At 56.7% G+C, this 22,184-nt stretch overlaps 1 protein-coding gene across 2 annotated transcripts; it reads right to left on the bottom strand.

The window, feature by feature from the left end:
* Positions 1–922: 922 nt before the first annotated feature.
* Positions 923–21,202, bottom strand: CDC42EP4 (CDC42 effector protein 4). Of its 2 annotated transcripts, none has more exons than XM_055408691.2 (2): positions 21,063–21,202; positions 923–3,602 (listed from the first exon to the last, which is right to left on the bottom strand). In XM_055408691.2, exon 2 carries the CDS (start codon positions 3,453–3,455, stop codon positions 2,409–2,411), a length of 1,047 nt encoding a protein of 348 aa, XP_055264666.2. In that variant the 5' UTR covers positions 3,456–3,602; positions 21,063–21,202; the 3' UTR covers positions 923–2,408. The 2 variants fall into 2 exon arrangements, with proteins under 2 accessions (XP_055264666.2, XP_055264664.2); XM_055408689.2 differs by lacking the exon at positions 21,063–21,202 and adding an exon at positions 20,098–20,388.
* Between the last annotated feature and the right edge of the window lie 982 nt (positions 21,203–22,184).

Below are 22,184 nucleotides of genomic sequence, written 5' to 3'. Positions count from 1 at the left end.
GCAGAGGGGAAAGGGTGAGGGAGGGGCTGACCGCGGGGCTCCCGGGGTCCCATTTGGGGCTGACACACCCCGGCTTCACTTCCCCAAGTCACGAACTTCGAGGAGCGTGGAAAGGGTTTCCAATCAGTCCTGTTGACTCTGCCACTTGGTGACTTTGGAGAAGGTGGCCCCGTGGCCTCTGGAGCACATCTCTTCGATAAAATGGGGACGCAAGTCCGCCTCCCAGGCCAGGAGACTGAAAGGAGACCACACCCCTGTAAGGTGATCCGCCAGGTCAGACGGGGAAAGGGAGGGCGGGCAGGCCGCTTTCCTGACCTGTGTGTCCTGGTGTTGGCAGCTCCCACGCAGTCAGGCACCTCCCTGGGTTTACAGACAACTCGGTAAACACCATGGCTGAGTTGCTCAGTCGTGTCCGACTCTGTGTGACCCCAGGGACTGGATGTAGCCCACGGGGCTCCTCTGTCCATGGGATTCTCCAGGCCAGAATGCTGGAGTGGGTTGCCATGCCCTCCTCCAGGGGATCCTCCCAACCCAGGGATCGAACCCAGGTCATTGCAGGTGGATTCTTCACCGTCTGACCCAGCAGGGAAGTCCTGACAACAGCAGGATTCTCATTTAACAGACAAGGAGAACGAGGTACAAAGCAGCGTGGTGACTAAGTGCCCAGGGACCCCGGCTGGTTGAGTGGCTCCTCGGACACCAAACTGCAGAACCCTCAAGGGTCTGCCTGGGCAGACGGGCACACAAGGCTGATTCCTTCCAGAAGCTGGAGAACTGTGCAGGAGGGGCAGGCCCCCGAGACAGAGAGAGAAGCCACTTCAGGCCCCCAAGAGCTGTGGGGGCTCGGGCAGCCACAGGTCCCCCAATCTGCACCCTCCTATCTACCCCCCCACATCCTGAAATAACCCCAAATCCAAACGCAAAGACAGAACACCAGGCATGCCGTAGAGCCTTTTATTTTCATGTTTCCTTGCTCTTTTAACATTTTCATGGAAAAAAAAATATACAGTTTAGAATCTGGAACTGACCACTGTCTAGATGGGTTTCAAGGGAAGCTGGTGGGGGAGCAGGGGGCTGCACGATGAAACCAGGGGGCACCTGAGGGTACTCACTCCATTCAAAAACTAAGCTACAGTCTGAGTGCCCGTCTGCCTCCACCCTGGCTGGATCCCGTGTCCCCGTCCCTCCCTTGGCTAGAAGGGCACGCGGGGAGGTGAGTCAGCTTGAACTCTGGGGGCTCACACTCAAGCTCGACTTAAGGACACAGGGAAATCCGAATTTCAGAATGAAAAACACTAACTTTTTAGTCTAAGTATGTGCCAAATACAGCACGGGGCATACTTATACTAAGAGTATCCTCTGCAGGCCTGAGATTCTCATTTAACTCAGCATGGTTTTTTGTTTTGTTGCTAACTCTGCCCTCAGGGCTGTTGACTCAGAGGTGGGGAAGGGGGTTCCCTGGACAGAGGCCTGAGAGAGGAAGAGGAAGTAGTCAGTCCCGGGCTGGGGGAGGGGGAAGGAACCACCCGATTCAAACAAAGCTTTTATACCCCGCCCCCCCCCCCCCCAGGAATGACAGCCTTTTTAATAACCTTTTTCCAGACATTTTCTACACTGGCTGCCTGCCCAGGTGTTAATAGCTATGGGGGAGGGGGCCAGAGCCAGACACACACAGACCACCCCCTCCCACCCCATACAGCTCTAAACAAAGTTTGGAAGCACTTAGTATAAACGTCTTTTTCTAAAAGGGTTTGTCTTCCTCCCGGTGGCGGGTCTACAAACAGGGCTCCAGGTATTGCTCTAGAAAGATGGGAACACACGAACCAATAGACTCAGAGGGACATCCTGGAAGGGGACATCCTGGAAGGCCCCGTCCTGACGAAAATTCAAGCCGCCTGGAGCCTCCCTTCCACTCTGCATTCCGTTCTCGCCCCAGAAGGGGTCGTGTTTAGTGTACACTTCAGGTCCGCTTTGCCTCCGAGGGGCTCCCCGTGCAGGCGAGCTGGCACAAGCATTTATTCAGATGGCCACTGCCGGTCACAGCAGAAACGCTGGGACAAAAGAGGCAAGTCAGGTGTCCTCAGCCCTGGTACCCCCGGCTGCCCTGTTAGCGCAGCACGTGGCAGGGACTAGGGTTGCCAGGAGCACCCACTGGAGGCCTGGGGGTGGGGAGAGCTGATGCTTGCTGCAAGCACACAGCCCCGTCCTAGGAGCTCTGGGGCAGCGCAGGGTGCGCAAAAAAAAAAAAAAAGTCAGGCACCCAAGCCAGCTGCAAGTCCTCTTGGGCCCCCAGGCTCGGCCCGCGCCCCTCATCCATGGGGCCCAGAGTCAAAGCCTTGGCTGCCTTTGCGGCACGGCTGGGGGCAGGGAGGGGACCACGCCCAGAGACCCCCCACCTCCGGGCCGCCTCACACTCGGATCTCGTCCTCCTCCTCGTCCATAAAGGAGAACTCGGGGTCGGGCGGCTGTGCAGGGACAGCGGCCGGGGCGCGGTCTGGCCCCCGGAAGGCAGGGCTGCGCTCCTCCAGGACGCCGGACGTGCAGCTGGACAGCGAGCTGCTGTCCCGCGTGGTGTGGCTGCCGGCGCTGCGGGCCGAGCCGGGGCTGGGGGCCGCCGCCGCCGCCGCCGCCGCCGCCCAGCCCTCATCCTGCAGGGCGCGGGAGGGCACGTCCGGGCCCCCCTCGCCTTCCTGCCCAGCTGCTCTGGGCGCCGGGGCCGGGATGCTGGCTGCGTCCCCGTCGCCACGGTAACCGCCGTCCTCCGGTGCCCCCTCCAGCTCCCACTCGCCCTCCTTGTCCATGACGCTGAGCACATCGCCCAGCATGGAGGGCCCCAGGTCGATGTGGAAGGACATAATGGACTCAGCATGCTTCAGCCCGAAGCTGGCCTTGGGCACCATGGGCAGCTCCGCCAAGTCCCCGAAGGCCTGCTCCTCCAGGAGGGGGTCTGGGGAGTGTGGGGCAGTGGCCCCGTTCCGCCGAGGCACCGCCTCCTCCAGGCTGCCCTCCGTGCTGGCCTTCTTCACTGGGCTGGACGACAGGCTCTTGGGCAGCTTGCTGGAGCCCTTCTCCGCAGCCTCCTTCTCGTTCAGCTGTGGCAGGGACATGGCGTTCTTGACGAAGAGGGCCGAGTCCCGCAGGGAGCCCAGCACGTCCCGCTGCTCCCTGTCGCTCCGGGTCACAGACTGGGACCGCTTGCTAGCCCGGAACTTGCGGGACAGGAGGCTGCGCTTGGAGGACGAGGACGGGGCCTGCTCGTCCACAGACTCGCCGTCCAGCTCCCCGGCCTTGCTGTTGAGGAAGGAGGTGTCCCCGAAGGCGTCCCCCGCCCGGCCCACGTGCATGGTGTGGCGGAAGTCGCCCAGCGGGGCGCTGATCATCTCGGCCGTGAGGTCCACCCGCGAGCGGCGCTTGGAGTGCACCGAGCTGGACACTAGCTGCTTGAGGATCGGCATCTTGCTGGGGTGGAGGACGCAGGGGGCTGGGGCTCTCGCAAGGCAGCAGGTGGATCAGGGGTCAGAGGTGAAGTTGGGCGGAGGTGGATCGGGAGTCAGAGGTGAAGTCGGGCAGCCGTAAGGGGTGATGAGGCAGAGATCACAGGGCTGCAAGAAGAACACAGCAGGGCAAGGGTTAACCCAGCTGTCCACCCAGCACCAGAGCCCATCCGGCCCAGGGTCTACCATTTATACCTCCTCTCTCCCACCCAAGTGAGACAGCGTGAAATAAGCCAGCGATCAATTTCAGAACCCTGCCAGCTCCCTCCTGCACAGGCTCTGGGGCTAAGCCAGCGCTCTTTGGAGTTCACATAGCCACTGACACCCCTGTCCTGACGCGAGAGAGACAGCCGCTCTGTCTCTGAAGGACCATGTCTCCCTGGACCCCACCAGGATGCCGCCAGCTAGCTGGGGAGGGGCAACGGGCAGGCAGCAGACTAGGGAGGGACTTGACTCCTGCAAACAACCAGTCTGGAGACAGGCTGTAAGTTCTTCTGCTGGCTGACCTCAGTCCCTGTGCAGCTGGTGGACACCTCAGCCTGAGTCACAGTCCTGAGAGAAGGGGTAGGACAGGACAGGCCCCAGGGAGGCAGGGCAGACACCTCCATGGTGTCAGTCTCCCGGCTCACTCTCTGAATCAGAATGAGGGTGGGGCCACGGGGCTCCACAGAACCAGCTCCCAAGCCCTCCGGTCCTCGCTGGGTGTCCCAGAAGTGAGGACCCCGCCTGCTGCACCTCCTCCCTGGGGCCCTGAGCTCGGCCAAGGGCCCACCCTCTGCCCGCCTCTCAGGAACCAGGACTGGGAAATGCTGTTTCTTTAACCATTAGGGGTGTACAGGGCGGTAGGGACCAGACAGCTGCAGACACCCCAACCCCCAGGATGTTTAACCTGAACCAGAGAACATCCTCGGGGAGCCTAGGAGAGCCTTTGAATGCTTGTGCCCCAGCCACGCGACTCCCGGCAAGGGCCAAGGTGAAGTCCAACGCTGAAGCCACACCAGCCCCAAAGGCTAAACGCAGCAGCCCAGGGCTGAGCAGAGTAGGGAGAGGTGGGAAAGGCGACCCAGGACGCCCACAGCGTTTCCTCCTCACTCTTGATGCAGCCCCAGGCTAGCCGCCACATCCCACCTGGTCCTGCTTCCCCTTCCCCCATCCTTCACGGGCTGGCTAAAACAGCCCGCCCAGGACCCCCCAGCACAGACCCCCCTATCTCGTGCCTAGTCCCTACCTTCCTCCTCGCCTCTCCCTGACCCCTGCGGTCTGCCCTGGCCCTGAGCTTCTCTCTCCTGGACTCCGAACTGTACACACATGGTCCCCTGGCTCACCCAGCATCCTCAGGGCTCAGCTGAGATGTCACTTCTTTCAGGAAACCTGCTTTAGCCCAGTGAGATCCCCCGGCCTCCTGGTCCCCCACCCCCCGCACTGTGGATGGCCCCGGCCCTACGGAGCACTGGCTGTGTCGTTCTATAGCTGCTGGCTGGACTGTCATCTCCCCACCAGACCATGAGCTTCCGAGGGTTGCACAGGCCTGTCGCCACTGAAGCCCGTCCGGCGGTTCCTGGCACAGTCGGTCTCCAAACACCTGTTGAAACGCCACCACCCACCCAGTGTCTCGGTTGCTGCCTTCCTGCCTTCCTGAGCCCAAGGGCAATGTCACCTCAGCCTACAGCTCTGGGGTTCCGGGCCTGACCTCTCCATGCCCTCCCACGCCCCCCACCACGCGCTCCTTCCTTGTTCCTTGTCCTGCTGCTGAGGCCCAGCCTGATGGTTCCCCTGCTAGCACGTGCCCCGCCCCCCGCAGGCCCAGCGCTCCTCACTCCAGCCGACAAAGTTCTCTGGGGCCGGCAGGCAGCAGGAGCCAGGCACCGGGGCTCACCTGCCACATGGGTGACGTGGGCTGGCAGAGTCAGGTGAGGACATCTCTGAAAGGCCTTGAGGTGACCCCCCTTCCTCACCAGACCCTTAGGAAAATTCGCTTCCGCCACCCCTAACCTCACCCCTCCCTACACCCTGGGATCTGACCTCTAAACTATCAGACATGGAGCCGCTAGACCAGGTTTTGACAAGTGTTTTCCCTGAAGGTCCAGACAGCAAGGATTTTCAGCTGTAAGGCAGTTACGGTCTTGGTCTCAGCTACTCAAATCTGTCTTTGCAGTGGTAGGAAAGCAGCAGTAGGCTGTTTGTAAACAAATGGGCGTGGCTGTGTCCCAATAAAACTTTATTTATAAACACAAGTGGTGGGCCAGATTTGGGCCATAGTTTGCTGCTGCCTACACTAGACACACGTGAGAGTGGCCCTTGGGGGCAGCCATGGGGTCTCAGGCCAACTTTAGGGAAAACTCTTTGGCTAACCAAGAGGAGAGTGGAGTGTGTCCGCTTCTGAACTGTTCACATTGAAGGAAATGAAATCAGGTCTCTAAGGCACTCCGGATACTGGAGGATCCCCCGGCTTCCACTGCCATCAGGGCAGTGAGGCAAGGAGGAGAAGGTGAGGGTCTGTATCCTCAACCTGCCTGCAGCTCAGCTCCTGCCTCTGGTCACAGAAGCCCTGGCTCTCAGCACAACTGCTTCATTTTCTGGATGAGAAAACAGGCTCACTGAGGCGAACTGACTTATCCAGATTTATGTGCCAAAGGGCAGAGCTGGGCTGGAAGCCGGTCTGCTGCTCCAGGCCTCTTTCTGCTCCACTCCAGGCCTCTTTCTGGCCTTTAGTGGGTAGCGCTTCCAGCTAGGGACCATTTCCAACTCTCTTTCCCGACTGCTGGCTGGAGAAAGTACCTGTCATATCGCAGAGATGCTGACCCTGCTGCCACCTGGAGCCCGAGAGTCCTTGGTGGTGGGGGCTCATCCCATTTCCTGTAGGCTGTCTGACGGCATCCCTGGCCTGTACCTGCCAGATGCCAGCAGCACCCCTTCCCCAGCTATGACTGTGACAACAAAAGCCTCTCCGGACGGGCCAAGTGTCCCCGATGGTGGGGGCGGGAACACCTGGGTTAGACTCCCAGTCCTGGAGTGAGAGTGTGCCTGCCTGCTCAGGCAGGAAAAAAAAAAGAGGGAGGGAGGGAGGAACAGGGGAGGAAACGAAAAGGATCAGAGCTGTGGGATCTGTGACAGGAACCTCCAGAGTTGTGTAAGGGTCTCAAGCTAACAGCAGGAATCCCCAGGCCCAGGGAGCAACGTCAGGCGCTGCGGTTTCCCCGAGCTCAAGTGCTTGTTAGAATGGAAAGGAAACTGCAGGCCCCGCTGCCCAGGACTCAGCCGGGACGGTGCGGACCCCCATGGCCACCCACAGGGGCCCGGGGTCCTGGCCATCGTGGCTCCAGGACAGGAGGGTCCTCACCATCCTATCACGCTCTGCCAGGACATTCTCAAGGGGAGAGCTAGAGGTCAGGGATAGAGGGGCCCGCAGGGAGATCCCTAGGCTCCTGCAGAGCCCTGCACCCCAGGAAGGCAGGGCAGGTCTGGCCAGAGCTTTATCTGTCACCCACGGTCTCGCTCCCTGGGGGTGGGGATGAGGTTTTGTGGCTCGTGAGAAACCAAACCATCTCTGACCTCTAGCATGAGAACGCCCCAAGTCCTGAGAGCCAGGGCCTAGCTGGAGTCACCCACTGGGCGCCATTGCCCAGCAAGGAGGGCCTGCAGGACCCAGCAGCCCAGGGGCCCTACAGCTGCAGCTTCAGGACTAGTCAGTCTGCTCACTGGGCTGTTTCAAATCTCTGGTCTTATGGCACCCTCATGGCACTGTCAGCCTAAGCTCTGAACAGGGAGCACCTGGGGTGAAGAGGTGAAACTCTGAGGATAAGAACAAGCAGGGGGTCTGCACCAGGTTGGGGGGCGATGCTGAGTGCCACCCAAAAGGGGGCTGTGCCCAAGGGCACCGTGGCCTCAGGAGGGGGCTCTGCTAAGCCCTGTGACTCAGCTCAGGGGAAGTAGCTAAAATAGGCAGCCACTCCCCATGGCACACCCTGGGTGGGACGCCCCCGCCCCCCTCCACCCCGGAAGCCACATCCCACTCTCCTCGCCGAGCAAGGGAAAACAGAGCAGCATCGTGCATCTCTCCCTGCCACCCTCGCCTCCTCTGGAATCCGATTCCTCTCCTCTTGGCCCACTGAGCACCGCGCATTCCTCTATGGCAGGGCGAGGAGCCCTCCTTGTGAGGCCAGGCCAGGCCCCTGGTTGGATCGCCTCTAACCATACCCTCCCTTGTCCTTCCTGGCAGGTTGTCCAGGGGGCACTGCCCCGCCTTGTCACTAGTCCAGCGACTCCCAGATGGACCTGAGCTCCTCCGGGGCAGCTGGACAGGCCTCCCACTGTGCAGCTGGCCTGTAAGCTCACCCGGTACACGGAGGACTCACACTTCCACGCCCACGGCCACAGCCACCTGCCCCCTCCAGCATTTCTGCTTCTAACCACCAGGCCATCCCCAAGCAACGTGGCTGGACAGAAGGGGCATTCGAGCTCAGTCGTGCCCTGGGTTGGATGCAAGGAGCTTCGTTCACTTTTTCAGGCAGACAGGCGGGGAAGCAGGAATTGAGGGCAGAGAGAATGGGAGCTCGGACAAGCTTAGGGTCGCAGAGATGGGCCGGGGCCGGGGCGAGGCTGTGACTAAGCAGCTGGACAGGGCGGGGCGTGCTAGGGTTAGGAGACATCCAGGGCTGGGTTTGGAGGTGAGACCCCAGGGCCTGAGCATCCCCACGGGGGAGGAGACGGAGCACAGTCTCCGAGGGGAGCTGGAGCCCAGCGGGGGGCGTCTCGCCTGGTAGGCCAGGGACCTTTCTTTTCAGTTGGGGGTGCAACCAACGCTGTCACCAGGAAGCAGCTGACTTTGCAGAACGGGGCGGGGTTGGGGGTGTGGTGGCATTGTGCTGAGAACATCCGACAGCTGGAAGAACATGCTGCAGGGGATTGTGCAAGAAACGGGGGCACCAGGGGGGCCACGGGCGCCCCGAGGCTCTGTCGCTTTCTGGAATGCTCACCCGCCTTATCCTGAGAAGATAAGGCGCCCCAGAGAAAGCGGAAGGCTGCTTTATTCTAAGAGCCGGCCGGCGGCAGAGGGAACGGAGGAGACTTTGGGAGCTTTGATGCCCATTGCTGCCCATAGAAGGAGGGACTTCGGTGGGGCTGTGAGGTCACTTTCGCTGCACTGAGTGTATCTGGACGCTTTTCATCCCATCACCAACACTGCCATCGGCCCTCTCTATTTGAAAGTCTGCTGTTGGCACCAGGATGTTAAGAAGCCCTGTCTTAAAAATAATTTGAGCCTGAATGGCCACAATTAAGGGGGGGGGGGAAGAGCCCAGGATGGAAGCATGAAATATCATTATTATAACTCCTGTACCACTTCTGTATCTGTGGAGCGACCACACGCTCAGAGATGAAGGGGCTAAATTCAGAGATTTGGCCTGGGGTCATGGACGGAAGCCAGGGCATTATTCCCACAGCCGGGCTCCAATGACTAAAATAGTGATGCATGACCCAGAGTGTGGGGACCTCAGCACATTAAAGCATGCAGTCTGTAATCTGTATACACACGCACACATAGATATATATTTTATAGATTATATATGAGGCTATTGTCAATCCATGCATCGATTAATAGGTTTGAGTTTTCCTTAAAAAAAAAAAAAAAGTCAAAATACGACATGGTAGCTCTGGTGTTTTTCTTCCCACATCTCGGTGGATTTTTTTTTAACTGGAAAAAAAAATGTTTTGGCCACGCCGCGTAGCACGTGGGATCTTCGCTGTCTAACCAGGAATCAAACCCACACCCTCGGCACTGAGCCTTAACTGCTGGTCCACCGGGGAGTCTTTCAGTGGATCCTGTGTGTGCCCTGGGGGTGGTGCCCCAGGGAGGTACCCACAGTGTCACCTACAGAGCCACCCCCAATGCCTCCAACTTCAGAGATTCCCAAAACTGAGTGAAGGACGGCACACAGATGATCCCATCCAGCAGCCTTGACTGGGCTTCTGGGCTGGAGAAGAGTACTTGCCCAAGGCCACCGAGCTGGTGGGGGCCCCAGGCCACGCTGACGCCCAGGCCCCCGTCTCCCCATCTCGATAGGTCCTCGCAGATAGCACGGGCTTTGACTCACTGCCAGGCGTGGCGCTAGACCTTCCTGAATCTGTTACCGTCTTGGTGGCGCTGAGCCAGGGAAGGGGCAGAGGAGGACTTCCCTCCCTCTGAACAGCAGGTACCAGGGGCCACCAGGCAGGGAGGGAGACACAAAGCCCCAGCCCAGGAACTGCTCAGTCAAAAGGACCCCAGGCCGGGATGGTCTTGGGGCACTGGCAATTATGGCAGTCTCTTTAAACACTTAACTTTAAATCGAGAAGGATCCGCTCTCTGGAACTATTTCAGAGCAGAAAAAAGTCCCCAACACAGATAGCCACTGACGCCTCATTCATAATATCAAGAGAATGGAAAAAGCCTAACACCCAGCAATAAGAAAATGGTTGAGAAAACGAGGACACGTCAACTCAACAGATTATCCTGCAAGCACAACAAGCGGGGTCTATGAAGACCACGCAGGACGTGGAAAACTGATCACCAAACAGCCTCGAGCAGAAGGAGAAAAAGCCAGAAGTTAGACTCGTTTACATGCAGTGATCACAGACAACACACACGTACCCATTCTCGAAGAAAGGCGAAAGGGCAGGCAGAGAAATGAAAGGAGTGATGTCAGGCTGGAGAGGAAAATGGGCTTAAAAAAAAACAGTTTCCTTTAATGTGGCAGTGCTGTTTTGATAATAATAATAGTAAAAATCCCAAAGCATCAAAGGCTTAAGGAAAAAATTTTAATTTCCAAACCAGCTTTAAACCATCAGATTCTCAGGCTCCCGCAGCTGCAGCCCATACAAGGCGCTGGGTGGGGGCTGGGAGGGGAAGGGCGAGGGCGTGGGGCTCAGGCCACACACTCTCAAATCAAACGATCAAAAAATCTCCCGTTGATGCCTGTCTGCTTTCTCTCCCCCTTCCCCTAAATCTGCACCTCCCCCAGAAGGACAAGTTTATCACGTCCTCCTTTTAAGTTGCCTGGGAGGACAAATTGGGCAACCTATAAAACCCGGTGGCAGGGGAAATAGGGAGCTTAGGATCCACCCCCTGCCCCCAAGAACCTGCTTTCCAACAACTAGCAATTCAGAAATGACAGTCTCCACCTCCCACCCGGGAGACTGGCCAATTTCCAGTGACACAGAAGCCCTGAGCTGGAGGCCAGCCTCCCACAGCGGCCATCCCCCAGTGGTACCCTGGGCAGGCGACGGTTTGGTCTCTGCTGCTTCCACAGCCCCAGCTCGGGTCTCCTGATGGCTACCAGAGAGCAGAGGGAACGCGAAGAGGCAGGGTCACATGAGGACACGGGGAGGACACCCCAGGGCCCAGCCACTGGCCGACCACCAGCAATGCAGACATAGGCATGCTGTCAGCAGTTCTCATACACTGGGTGCCTGCTGTGTGCCAGGCATTGTGTGGCGGCATCATTAAACTTAGGCCCCTGGCCCTGCGCGCAGGGTGTCGCGATTGCCCCCACTGTACAGAAGAGAGAAACCGAGGCTCGGATGGAATGAAAGCCCTCATGCTCTCTCTCTCAGCTGCTAAATGTAAATGGTGCTTTGAACCCGTTTCTGGAAGACCTTGGGACACAACCTCCTGGCTTATTCAGATGTCCACAGATGAGAATGTGCTCACGGAGAGAAAGATGGCGATAGGGTAGGCTTAGGCAGGCTGTTTATCTAAGACCTAGGGACGGAGACATATTTGACGGACACCCCTATCAGCCATCTGCTCCCAGAGATGGTTCAAACAGGCCCCTCCTTACTCCAGATCTCATCCCCGATTCCTGCTCTGAGGACCCTCCCTGGGAGGTGAGAGGTGGGGAGGACCCCCCTGAAGCAGAAGCCAGGACTCGCCTAGCAGAGTCAAGAGTGGGCCAAGCACGAAGCCCCACTTCAAGTGTTTCTCGTGCCCGTCCCTGTTCCAATCTCCAGCTTGTGCTTCTTGGTGGTTCCCGGTTGCCAGAAAGGAAGACCAGGGCCTGGACCCCATCCCAATCCTGAAACCTGCCAGGCTGGGTGCCTGGCGCTGGCTCCACCCTCCCTGCCTCTCGGAGTCAATCCAGACCTTGGGTTCATTGGGCCAAGGGAGCCACAAGGCCCGTTTCCTGGAGATAAACATCCTCTGGCAGATAGATTCTTCCTGGAAGGAAGGGAAAGTGAACAAAGCCCCAGTTTCCCTACATGCTTTCTGCAGCAGTGAGCAGCCACCGCTCACCCTCCAGGCATCCCTGGGGGAGGCGGGAGGCAGGAGAGGAGTACCACTGGGGAGGGGGATGAGCTGGCTCCAGGTAATCAGGACACTAGCGTGGAGCACAGACCTTAAAGACCCCACTCTCTGCTGCCTCTCCAGGTGTTACTACATAACGTGGGCCCACACTGTCCAATACAGCAGTCCCCAGCTCAGTGGCCACGGGGTGCTTGAAATGTGCACCCCAAATGGAGTCCAGGTTGAAATGTCCAAGTTGACCTGTGCTAAAAGGGTAAAATAGACACTGGACTTCAAAGACTTAGCATCAAAAAAGAGTGCAAACTAGCTCATTTTCTACAACCATCGCATGTTAGAATTGATCTTTTCAAATGCTAGTATTTTAAAATATTGTCAAATGATATCATATTAGAAAAGGATAATATTTGGAATATGCTGAGCTAAAGAAAATGGTCGTTTTACCTCTTCTTACTTTTTCAAATGCATCTATTTAAACCGTAAATTAGAGACGAGATTTGCAGGCTACCTCTCTGCGACAGTGCAGATTTAGATGTTCCTCAGCCCCTCCCCCTGCCTTTTTCAGAAAACAAGCAGCACGTTCCAGGGTAGAGGGATGAATAAAGCCAACCACTGTTGGCATCTCAGTGAAAATGGTTACATGTTCATAATCCCGCTACATTATTTTAGATTAAGTCCTAATAGCCTCAGTTTTACATCCAGCAGGCCGCTGAAGAATGCTAGGCTGATGTTTCAGTTTCCTTCCAATGCTGGAACAAGCAGCCTTCCAGCTAAGTCTGTCCAGGTCCATTTCCGGAGGATACATACAGATAAGTGAGTAGAATTACTTTTGTTTCTCCTGTTAACTTGTTCTCCAGAAGGTTTTTACCAAGTTACAGTTTCATCAACATAAAGGATAACGGATGTCCAACACCGGCATTATGGTGTCCTTAGTTGAAAACAACAAAACCACCACCACCTTTGCAAACTTATAATTTGCATTTGCATTTTTCCCATTATTAAAGACGGAGGGCATTTTAGAAAATATTTCTCTAATGAATTGCTTGTGGAAGCCATTTTACCCAATTTGGGGGCAGGGGGAGGCGGTCCTTCATCTTTTCCAATGGATTTCTATGACTTTAAATCTTAAGGCTCTTAAGAATATTGACTATACTCTGCAAATATTTCTGCAAGTGTATCATATGCCTGTCTACAAATGTGGTGATTTTGTTGTTTTCTTTTCCATGGAGTGCTTATTAGTTTTTACATGGCTAAATCTGTTTTTATAATTTCTGGCTCTAAAACCATGAAGCAAAGACCTTCCCCACTCCCAAGTTTTATGAAAATATTCACTTCTTCTAAAACTACCAGGTAATGTAATAATGAAAAATTACTCATGGAGATAAAAATGCTAGTAAAGGAAATACGAAGATGTCTGTGACTGGAAACTGCGGGTCATTTAAAAATAGATAAAAAATTAAAATATAACCAAGTTAGTTACTGATTCTGTATAAAACTGGTATAAAATATTATGAGTAAAGGATCAGATGCTACCTTCATCAGATATACAGATATATATAGATATAGATACCACCCACCCACGGTTTCTCTGGACTTCCTTTCTTGCATTTTTAGTTCAGTTCAGTTGCTCAGTCATGTCCGACTCTCTGTGACCCCATGGACTACAGCACGCCAGGCCTCCCTGTCCATCACCAACTCCCAGAGCTTGCTCAAACTCATGCCCATTGAGTCGCTGACGTCATCCAACTATCTCATCCTCTGTCGTCCCCTTTTCCTCCTGCCTTCAATCTTTCCCAGCATCAGGGTCTTTTCAAATGAGTCAGTTCTTCACATCCTGCTTATTGGTCTCTGTTTATTCCGAAACCAGGTCTATACTATCAGCTCTGTAAAATACGTTTTGAGTATTCGGGAGGGTAATATCCCATTTTAACTTTTTTCCCTGAAAACTTCTGGGCTTTTCTAATGCAGTCAGTCTTCCCAAAGGACTTGAGACACATTAAGTTCCAAAAGAAATGCTGATGGAATTACACTGGGATTGAAAGCAAACAATAAATTAATTTGGGGAGAGTCGATTTTATCACAACATCATGTCTTCACATCCGTTCATTCAAGTCTTTTAGACATTCTCCTTTAAATTCTGTGGTTTTCTTCCTACAAGTCTGACACACGTCTCGTCGCGTTTACTGAGTCATTTTATGGTTTTTCATTGTGAATGGGTTTCATATCCAGTCCCTTTCATGTAGCTGTATCTTCTGACTGGTGGTTTTGGTCGATGGGAAAGCTGCGATTTTAAAATTTATATCTATTTAATGCCTACCCTACTAAGCTTGTACTGTCTTTGCACACCCTAATCAACCATATGATTAAATCTTTTGAGCTTTGCAAGTAGACCAACCCAGCATCTGCAACTAATAATAATTCTGCCTCCTCCACTCCTCATTCTTATCTCGTTAAATTTGCTGCAATTGCCAACATAATGTTCACTACTACTACCGATGAGGAGGCGCGTGGTTCCTGGCATTTACAGCGCCATTCTAGGCCCAAGTCGTCTCACAGCGCTATTCTAGACCCGAGTCATCCAGCACAGTAGCCCCCACTCACATCAGGCTGTCAAGTGCTTGAAAAGTGGCGAGTGCCACCAAGGAAATGAGTTTTTAAATCTTCTTCCATTTTAATGATTTTAAATGAAAAAACTGATGCTTGAATTCAGTTATTGGAAAACTTAAGTATGTTTAAAACACCTTGAGGGTGTGAATCTACTTTTTCAACTGTAAATCCCAATTCTGAGGGGGTATTTATGAAATTTAGCATCCCAACTGACATGTGCTACAGGGTGTAAAATATTGGGGAAGGAAACAGCTACCTGCTCCAGTATTCCTACCTGGAAAATCCCATGGACAGAGGAGCCTGGCTAGAGTCCATGGGGTTGCAAAAGAGTCAGATACAACTTAGCGACTAAACAAACAACACGTGTAAGACACACAATGGACTTTGAAGACCTTGTATAAAAAAAACAATGTAAAATATCTTATTAATATTTGTTATGATTACAGGGTGAAATGACAGTATTTTGAACACACTGGCTTAAATATAACATTACCATTGATTTCACTGGGGCACCTCCCTGACGGTCCAGTGGTTTAAGACTGAGCTTCCAGTGCAGGCATGTGAGTTCAGTCCCTGGTTGGGAAACTGGAGCCCCACGTGCTATACAGCACAGCCAAAAAATTAAAACAAAATAAAAACATATTTCATCAGTCTGTAGTTTTTAAAATGTAGCTACTGGGAAACTTAAAAGTTCTTTATGTGCCTGGCATTATATTCCTATTGATGATGCTGTTTTAGAGGTATTTCCATTAATCATGATACCACTGTATTCATAAAGAGATTCTCAACCATCTTAGAGAATTTATAGTTCTTACAGTTTTAGGAAAACGATGCCAGTCACTTAGGCTGAGTTGTGGGAAAACTCACTGCAGTTTGGATAATTAACTTACCTTTGATTGCAATGAAAACTGCTTTGAAAACTACAATGTCCAGTCTGGCTTAAAGGTTAGGAAATGATACCTTAGACCCTATCGTGGACCTCACATGGATATGCGCCCCCTGGACCATAGGTCATGGAGGAAGTATGAGGAAAAAAAAGGGACATCACTATACCTTTACCCTATACCAAACTGGCTGCTTAACCTTCCCTTTTGGAGGGACAAGTAAGAACACCATCCTAGGCATTTGAAAGACCCTAAGTACTCCCCCCAACAATCCCACGGAGTTACCGGCATCATTCCCATCATGCAGATGAGAAAACTGAGGCTGAGCGTTAAATGCTTCCCCTGAGTCACACAGCTGCTAATGACAAAGCTGTCCAAGTCTGCCTGATTCTCAACCCTGGGCTTTTCCGACTTGACCATAATGTATATCAGGGCAGTGCTGTAAGCACTGCTGGGGGTGCTGGACTCAAATCTGACGAAGGTTATGGATGCATGAGCACCCACCAGACAACCACTTTGCACAGAATTTCAGGTTAAAATACCACAAGTCCAGGCTCCTCATTTCCCACCACTCCAGGGAATGGACAAGACAAATCCCGTGACATATAGGCCACAGCCGCCCCCCACCCCAGGAAGTCCATGGTGTTGGGCAACCATGCTCCTCCTGGGCTGGGAATGGGCCATTCTCTCTCTACCCTGCTCCCTCTTCATCCCAGAAGCCTTGGACCAGAGGAAGGAGAGCAGGAGGGCCGTCAGGGAAGGCTTGGCATGGAGGTAGAAAGGCCCTGGCCCATCACTAACCAGGAGTTACAGCCGCTCTGGAGGGAAAGGAATGAGCCCTGCCCGGGAAGTGACAGGAAGCGACAGCTCTGGAGCCAAGCCTAGAGGAGCCAGCGGCTCAAGGGCAATCGGCAACTTCACTTGTTTACAGGACTCTTCCTGGAGGGGTGGGGTGCGGTGGGTGACTGTGTTTCCCCAGCCACCCTGCTCCCATCACAGAGGGAAGAAGCTGGAGGAGGGGAGAAAAAAGGAGTGTCTGCAGGGGGCCCCTTGCTCCTCCCTCCTGCCCAGGGCCTCAGAAGGAAACGGCTGGGCTTGAAATCAGATCGGCCTGATCTTGTTTGGTTTCACTTGGCTTCTCCTACGAGCAGAGTACTCAGCTGAGGAGTGGGGCGTCAAAGGACACCCTGGGTCTCCAGAGGGAGCCAGACTCCCCGGTGACCAGCTGGCTCGGTCATACTGGGCAAGTTACTTGTGCCTCAGTGTCCTTATTAGTTTACAGAGTGGCTGAAAACACCACGTACTTCCTAGCACTACTGTAAAGATGAAATAAGCTACCACAGGTAAAGCCCTTATAGGAGGATTCCTAAGGGGTGAAATGCTGTGAAAATGATGCTATAATGTGTTCTTTTTCAGCAAGTGCCCCGTCTCTACACCTTGAAAGGTAGAATTCCAGCATCCCCTGGGACTCCGCCAACGGTCACTCCCCAAGTTCAAAGAGGACACATACCTTCAGTGTCACCCGAGGACTCCTGATCCAAAAGGCCCCCGGGCTGACCCCTTCCAAAGTCCTTGGGGGCGCCAGGATGAATTGGTGCAGGGAGGGGGTATCCTTTAGGGCTCCCAAGCCCAGCTGCAGACTGCCTAGCCCAGACCAGCAGTGGGATCACACAGCCCTAGACTTGGTCTCTTTCCCCATTTGCCTTCCCTTCTCTCTGCTTTACCTTTTACCCTTTAAGGAAACAGGAGGAGGAGCCTGGCTTTTCTTAGATGGGACTCCAGCTCTTTCAGCTTTCAGTTCAATACGGGGGATGAGGCCCTCCAGTTCCTCCCTAAGATGTAGGTCAGCGAACTTAGAAATCGGGGGACCAGCTACCAGAAGCAAATAATGCTTGATTATCAACATGATTAACCCCCAGTTGGAACCTAACCCAATCCTCATCAGAGGTATCCACAGACGGTACTGCCAGCCCTGAAGGGGTTCTTCTGTACCCTCTCTGGCTCTCCATTCCCACCATCTGACTGAGACTTCAACCCCAAGGGCAGGGGGAACACAGGGCTCCTCTTGATGTCTCAGTGAGCCAAGGACAACGTTCTGAGGAATGGAGAAGGGTTGCAGGGAGTGGAAACCCGAGGGTAGAGAGGAAGGAGGGGCGGGGAGCAGACACCTGAGCACAGAGCCCGGCTTCACTGTCACGGGTCTGAACCTGGGGTCTGCAGACCAAGTCCAGTTACCCCAAGAGCTGCCTGGATGCAGGTATTAGAACCCTGAGATGCTCCCAGGGAGGCTAGTGGCTGCCCTGGTGGACACCGTCTGCCACCCTGCTGGCCAGGGGAGGAGATGGTGGTCAGAGCGGCCCTGGCTGAGCAAGAGACGGTGTCCCTGAGGTTGGCCCCAGGGATCCTTCTTGTCCCAGCTCTGCAGCTTTTCAGATGCCCTCAACCCCCACGGATGAAGGAATGAGAGGGAAATGCCAGCGGTTTCTTACGGACTGGGTAACCCCAAACTGGGCTCACCTGACCCGAAAAGGAGACCTTTTCTAGCTTGGGAGACTGAGTGGGGGCCACCAGAGCCCCTGATCCTGGCAAGGGGGTGTTCTGGATGTCAGTGCCGCTTCCCTGGCCTGCAGCCCCAAGCTGCAAGCTGGTAGTGCCTGGGGAGAGACTCTGATATAGTTCCTGGAAGGAAGCCCAAGGCTCCTTGTATTTTAAGCTAGAGTTCCAGGGACTCAGTGAGTGGGAATGCCGGATCCTTCAGGGCTCAACTTTCTCCTTGGAGCCCCATGAGCAAAGGGCCATGTCCAGTCGCCACACGAGTCCCTCCCAGCAGGATCCCACCCTCCCCCAGTCCCCAGAGGTGCTGGCCCTGAGGACACTCTGCCGCGGGTCCAGGGCTCGGTTCCCTTTCCCAAGGTTGCGGAAAGGCCTCCAGCACATAGGTCAGGAGATCGAGGCTCTCATAGCTTCCAGAGCCGGATTGCTCAACTCCTCTCCCTCCGCCCCCAAGCATATCTCTGGCATCAACCCAGATCCTGTTCCTCCAAGGGACGGCTCCTCCCTCCCCCCACAGGGACAGGATCCTCTGAGCCTGTGGAAGCTCCAGCCACTGGAGGCTGGAGCCACTGCCTGACAGAGGTCTGGCTTCTGAGACCTCCGGTCCCAGCTTGGTCCCACCTTCCTGCTCAGAGACGGGGCGGGGAGAGGGCGAAGGGCGGCTGCTGCAAGCACCTTGCCCGCCACACCTGGGCACAGCCTGTCCTGGCTGCAGAAATCAATCAGCCGTTCCAAAGGCGGAGGCAGCAAGGAGCCCTGAGCCAGAGCCAACCAGGGGTCCTACTGAAGGCTCCTGAGGGTAAAGAAGGGTCTAGGGTCCTTCTCCGGGGGGTCAACATCAGCCCAATCCCCCCCACCGCACTTCTCAGACAACAGTCTCTGGGCTTGGGGCTCCCCAGTCTCCAGTCCTGTGACTGTCGGGTTCCATGAGGCAACAGGACCAAAGCCGATTGGGTGTGTCCCTACATGGGATTGGGGTGAGCATCGGTGAGGAGGGGAGAGAGAAATGAGAGGGAACTGGAAGAGGAGTCAAGAGAAAGGTGCATATCCCAGAAAAAGATGGAAAGAATCCTCAAAGTCTAGGCCTGAGCTAGGGAGCATCTCACGAGCACATGGTCACCTGTGAGCTGGAGCTCCATGAACTCAGGGAGACGGCAGAGCGGCAGGCGGAGACCCCAAATCCAGGCTCATCTCATCACACCGATCCCCTCCCAGTCCCTGCAGGGTCCCCAGGACCCCTGGGAAGACCAGGAGAAACTGCCCCAGGGTCTCCCAAGGTTCACTGAACCCCCATTTGTGGGAAGGAGCAGCAGTCCCCAGGGAGTGGAGGGGCAAAGTCCAAGTTCGGATGAGATAAACCACAGTAATCGGTTGGTCACAGGGGCACCTCACATCGGGCAGCTGATGAAAGCTGGGACCCACAGGCACTGCCCCGCCCCAGACACACAGGGTCCTGGCTATCCCCCAGGGATGGAGCCTCCTTGGTCCCAAGTCCTCGGCGGGTGTCCCATTACTGCCTCTGGAGTCCTGGGGCCACCTAGAGGCTTGGCTGAGCCCAGGCCTGGCCCAGCAAACTCCCCTTTTCTGGGGGAAACCCACAGCTCAGCTTCCCCCTTCCTCTGTACCCTGTTCTTTGTTCTCTTAAAATTCAGTCCATTCTGCCGGGGGGTCCCCTCCTCCACCTCGGCCTTGGAAAGGGGCGGAGGGAGTAGGGAGTTATTAGAAACCCAGACTGCGCAAAGAAGTTGCGTTGCTGGAGGCCCTCCTGTAACCGGGCCCCTCATTGTTTACGCGGGCTGGACGGCGGAGCGTGCTCTGGTCCAGATGGCCGCTGGGCGGGGGGACGGTCAGGAAGAGGGAGACACCCCCGCCCCCCACCACCTAACCTCCCCAGGAGAGGAGCAGGGGGCTTCACACACTCAGGGACCCTTGCCCGCCGTTCAACCGCTCAGCTAAAGGGGCAGAGAGCAGGCACCCGGGACGCAGCCCTGGGCCGTGGGAGCCGTCAGATCAGAAGCGCGACAAGAAAAAAGAAAGCATTGTATTTCCCCTTCGTTCTCCCGGGGAGAAAAAGAAAACTTCCCAGGCGCAGGCTACGGCGTCGCGTCGGGAAACGAGGAATCTGGTTTGATTTAGCGAGAGCACCCCTCCCCCAGACACACACTCGCGCACATACAGTCACACACACACATACACACACGCCCCGGCCCGTCCTCCCCCGGGAAGCCCGTCGGCCCCTCTCCGATTCCCGCCCAGCTCCCCCGGCGGCCGGGACACTCACCCGCGGCGGCCCGGCGCGCAGAGCGGCTCACCCGGGACGCGCCCGGGGCTGGTGGGGGGCAGTTTTGTGCCCCCCGGACGGAGGGAGCTCCGGGGAGAGGGCGGAGCTACAGACGGCCGAACGCGCTCCACCGCCCCGAGCCGGTGATTAAATCATTAACCGGCCGCTCCCGGCTCGAGGCCAGGCCCGGAGCGCTCGCCGGGTCCCGCGCGCGGCCACGGGCCGGGCTCGGAAGCGGCCCCACCCGGCCGATCGGCGCCGCGGCCGCCCCCCCAGCCTCGGCCTCTCGGTCTCCCGAGGAGGCGGGCGCGCGGGGCGGGGCGGGGCGAGCCGGGGAGGGAGGGTATGGGGCGGGAGGAGGGTTTGTTCGCTCGGCCATTCCCTCCCGGGCGGCTCGTCGCCCGTCTCCGCGCGGCGCGGTGACACGGGGCGGCGTGTGCTGCGGCGAGTGTACTAGGGCGAGTGTGCACGCCTCTGCCACTACGCGCGAGCGATCGGGTTCTGATTCACGGAGAACTCTGCACACACGCCCCCCTCGGGGTCTCTGCGCGCCGCGGAAGGCTGTGCTCCCGCCCCAGCGTCACCCACCCGGGCGAACGGGTGGACCGTTCTAAGCCGGGTGGTCCCCCGTCCCCACCCCCCGAGCAGCGCCCGGATCCGACCGGCTAAGCCCAGTCTGGGGAGGGGAAATCGACCGCCACCACCTCCCTCCCCAGCCCGGATCTGCTCGGACACCGGTGCGTGGCCCCGGGCCCCAGCCTGGCCACCCGGGGGCGGGCGCAGGAGTGGGGACGCGCGGCCCCGCTCCCCGCCCCGCCGCCCCTATTGCGGCTTTTTCAATCCCCTCTGCCCCCTTGGCGGTGGGAGGGGAATCGAGGTCCCCACACCAAGCCCACCCAGGCCCCGCAGGGCGCCGGGGGGCTGTGGCGGCCAAAGGCGGGGAGGGGGAGGGACCCGTCGCCTACCTGGGTCCCCAGAGACGAGAGCGCCGGGCCGGCGCAGCTGCGCGCTCCGCTCCGTGGGCTCGGCGAGGCGCCGGGGCTGGCGGCCCACGTCCGCTCGGCATCGGTTTGCCTCTGGCTGTCGGGCTCGGGGCTGGGAGCCGCTCGGACACTCCCCTCCCGGGCTCCGCCCGCGCCCCCCGCGCTGATGTCACCGCGCCGCCGCAGCCAATGGCCGCCGCGAACCGCGGCCGGGCCGCCCGGCCCCCTCGGTTCAAATCGCAGAGCCGGCGCCTCCGGGAACGGCGTGAGCCGCGGTACCGGCCCGCGGGGTCCCGGCGCGCCCCCGCCTGGCTGCGCTGTGGCCTTGGCCGCCGCACCCGCGGCCTGGGGGTCAGGGGCGCGACGCCCTCCGGAGGCTCCTCCGGGTTCGGAGCGGAGACGGGACCGGTAACCCCCGCCGCTCCCTCCCCGTCGCGGTGCGGGAAACGCAGGAAGCCCCCGGGGTCGGCGCCCTCGGGCAGGGATCCTCTCGCTCCCGGACTCTTCCTGGAAACGAGGCGGGGAGGGGTCGGCCCCGAGGCCAGGCCCGGGGTGGGCGTTCGGAGGACTCGGGCCGGGGGACCTGTCTCTGATTGTCCCGCTCTCCCACATCCGTGCCCCTAGCCCCCTGATTGTTCGCCCGAACTAAGCTTCCCTGTGCGGCAAGTGAACCTCAGGGGCCAAGCACTCCTGAGACCCGCCGCCTGAATCCGTGAGAATCTCTTTAGAGAGGTAGCTTCCACTTGTAAGCGATCGTTGCTAATAAACTGCCTCAGGAGAGAAGACACAGCAATAAGTTAAGCTCTTTAGCTGTTAGCAGCTCCCTGGCCTGGGTTTTTAATGTTCAGGGAAGAGGGTCAGGCCGTCAGAGGCTGTAGACTCCCTCCCACTGACCTCGGATGGAACCACTCTGGTCTCTTTGGGCTGGTACCTTCCCCTGCAGGCTCCCAGGAAACCCTCCCCCAAGGCTGGCATCCCAGTCCCTTCCACCTGAAATCAAAGCTTAAAGTTTTATCTGTCCCCCCAAATTTCTGGATTCTCTGAGGCACCTCCCCTTCCCCCAACCCTTCCCTCCATTGTTAACTAATTGTTTTGTCCTTAGTA

The sequence above is a fragment of the Moschus berezovskii genome, chromosome 20 (assembly GCF_049115385.1).
Source record: "Moschus berezovskii isolate FMDL1 chromosome 20, NW_MosBer_1.0, whole genome shotgun sequence".
Classification (NCBI taxonomy): domain Eukaryota; kingdom Metazoa; phylum Chordata; class Mammalia; order Artiodactyla; family Moschidae; genus Moschus; species Moschus berezovskii.
Note: the sequence above shows the minus strand (reverse complement) of the source record. Positions and strands in the feature narration are given on the sequence as shown.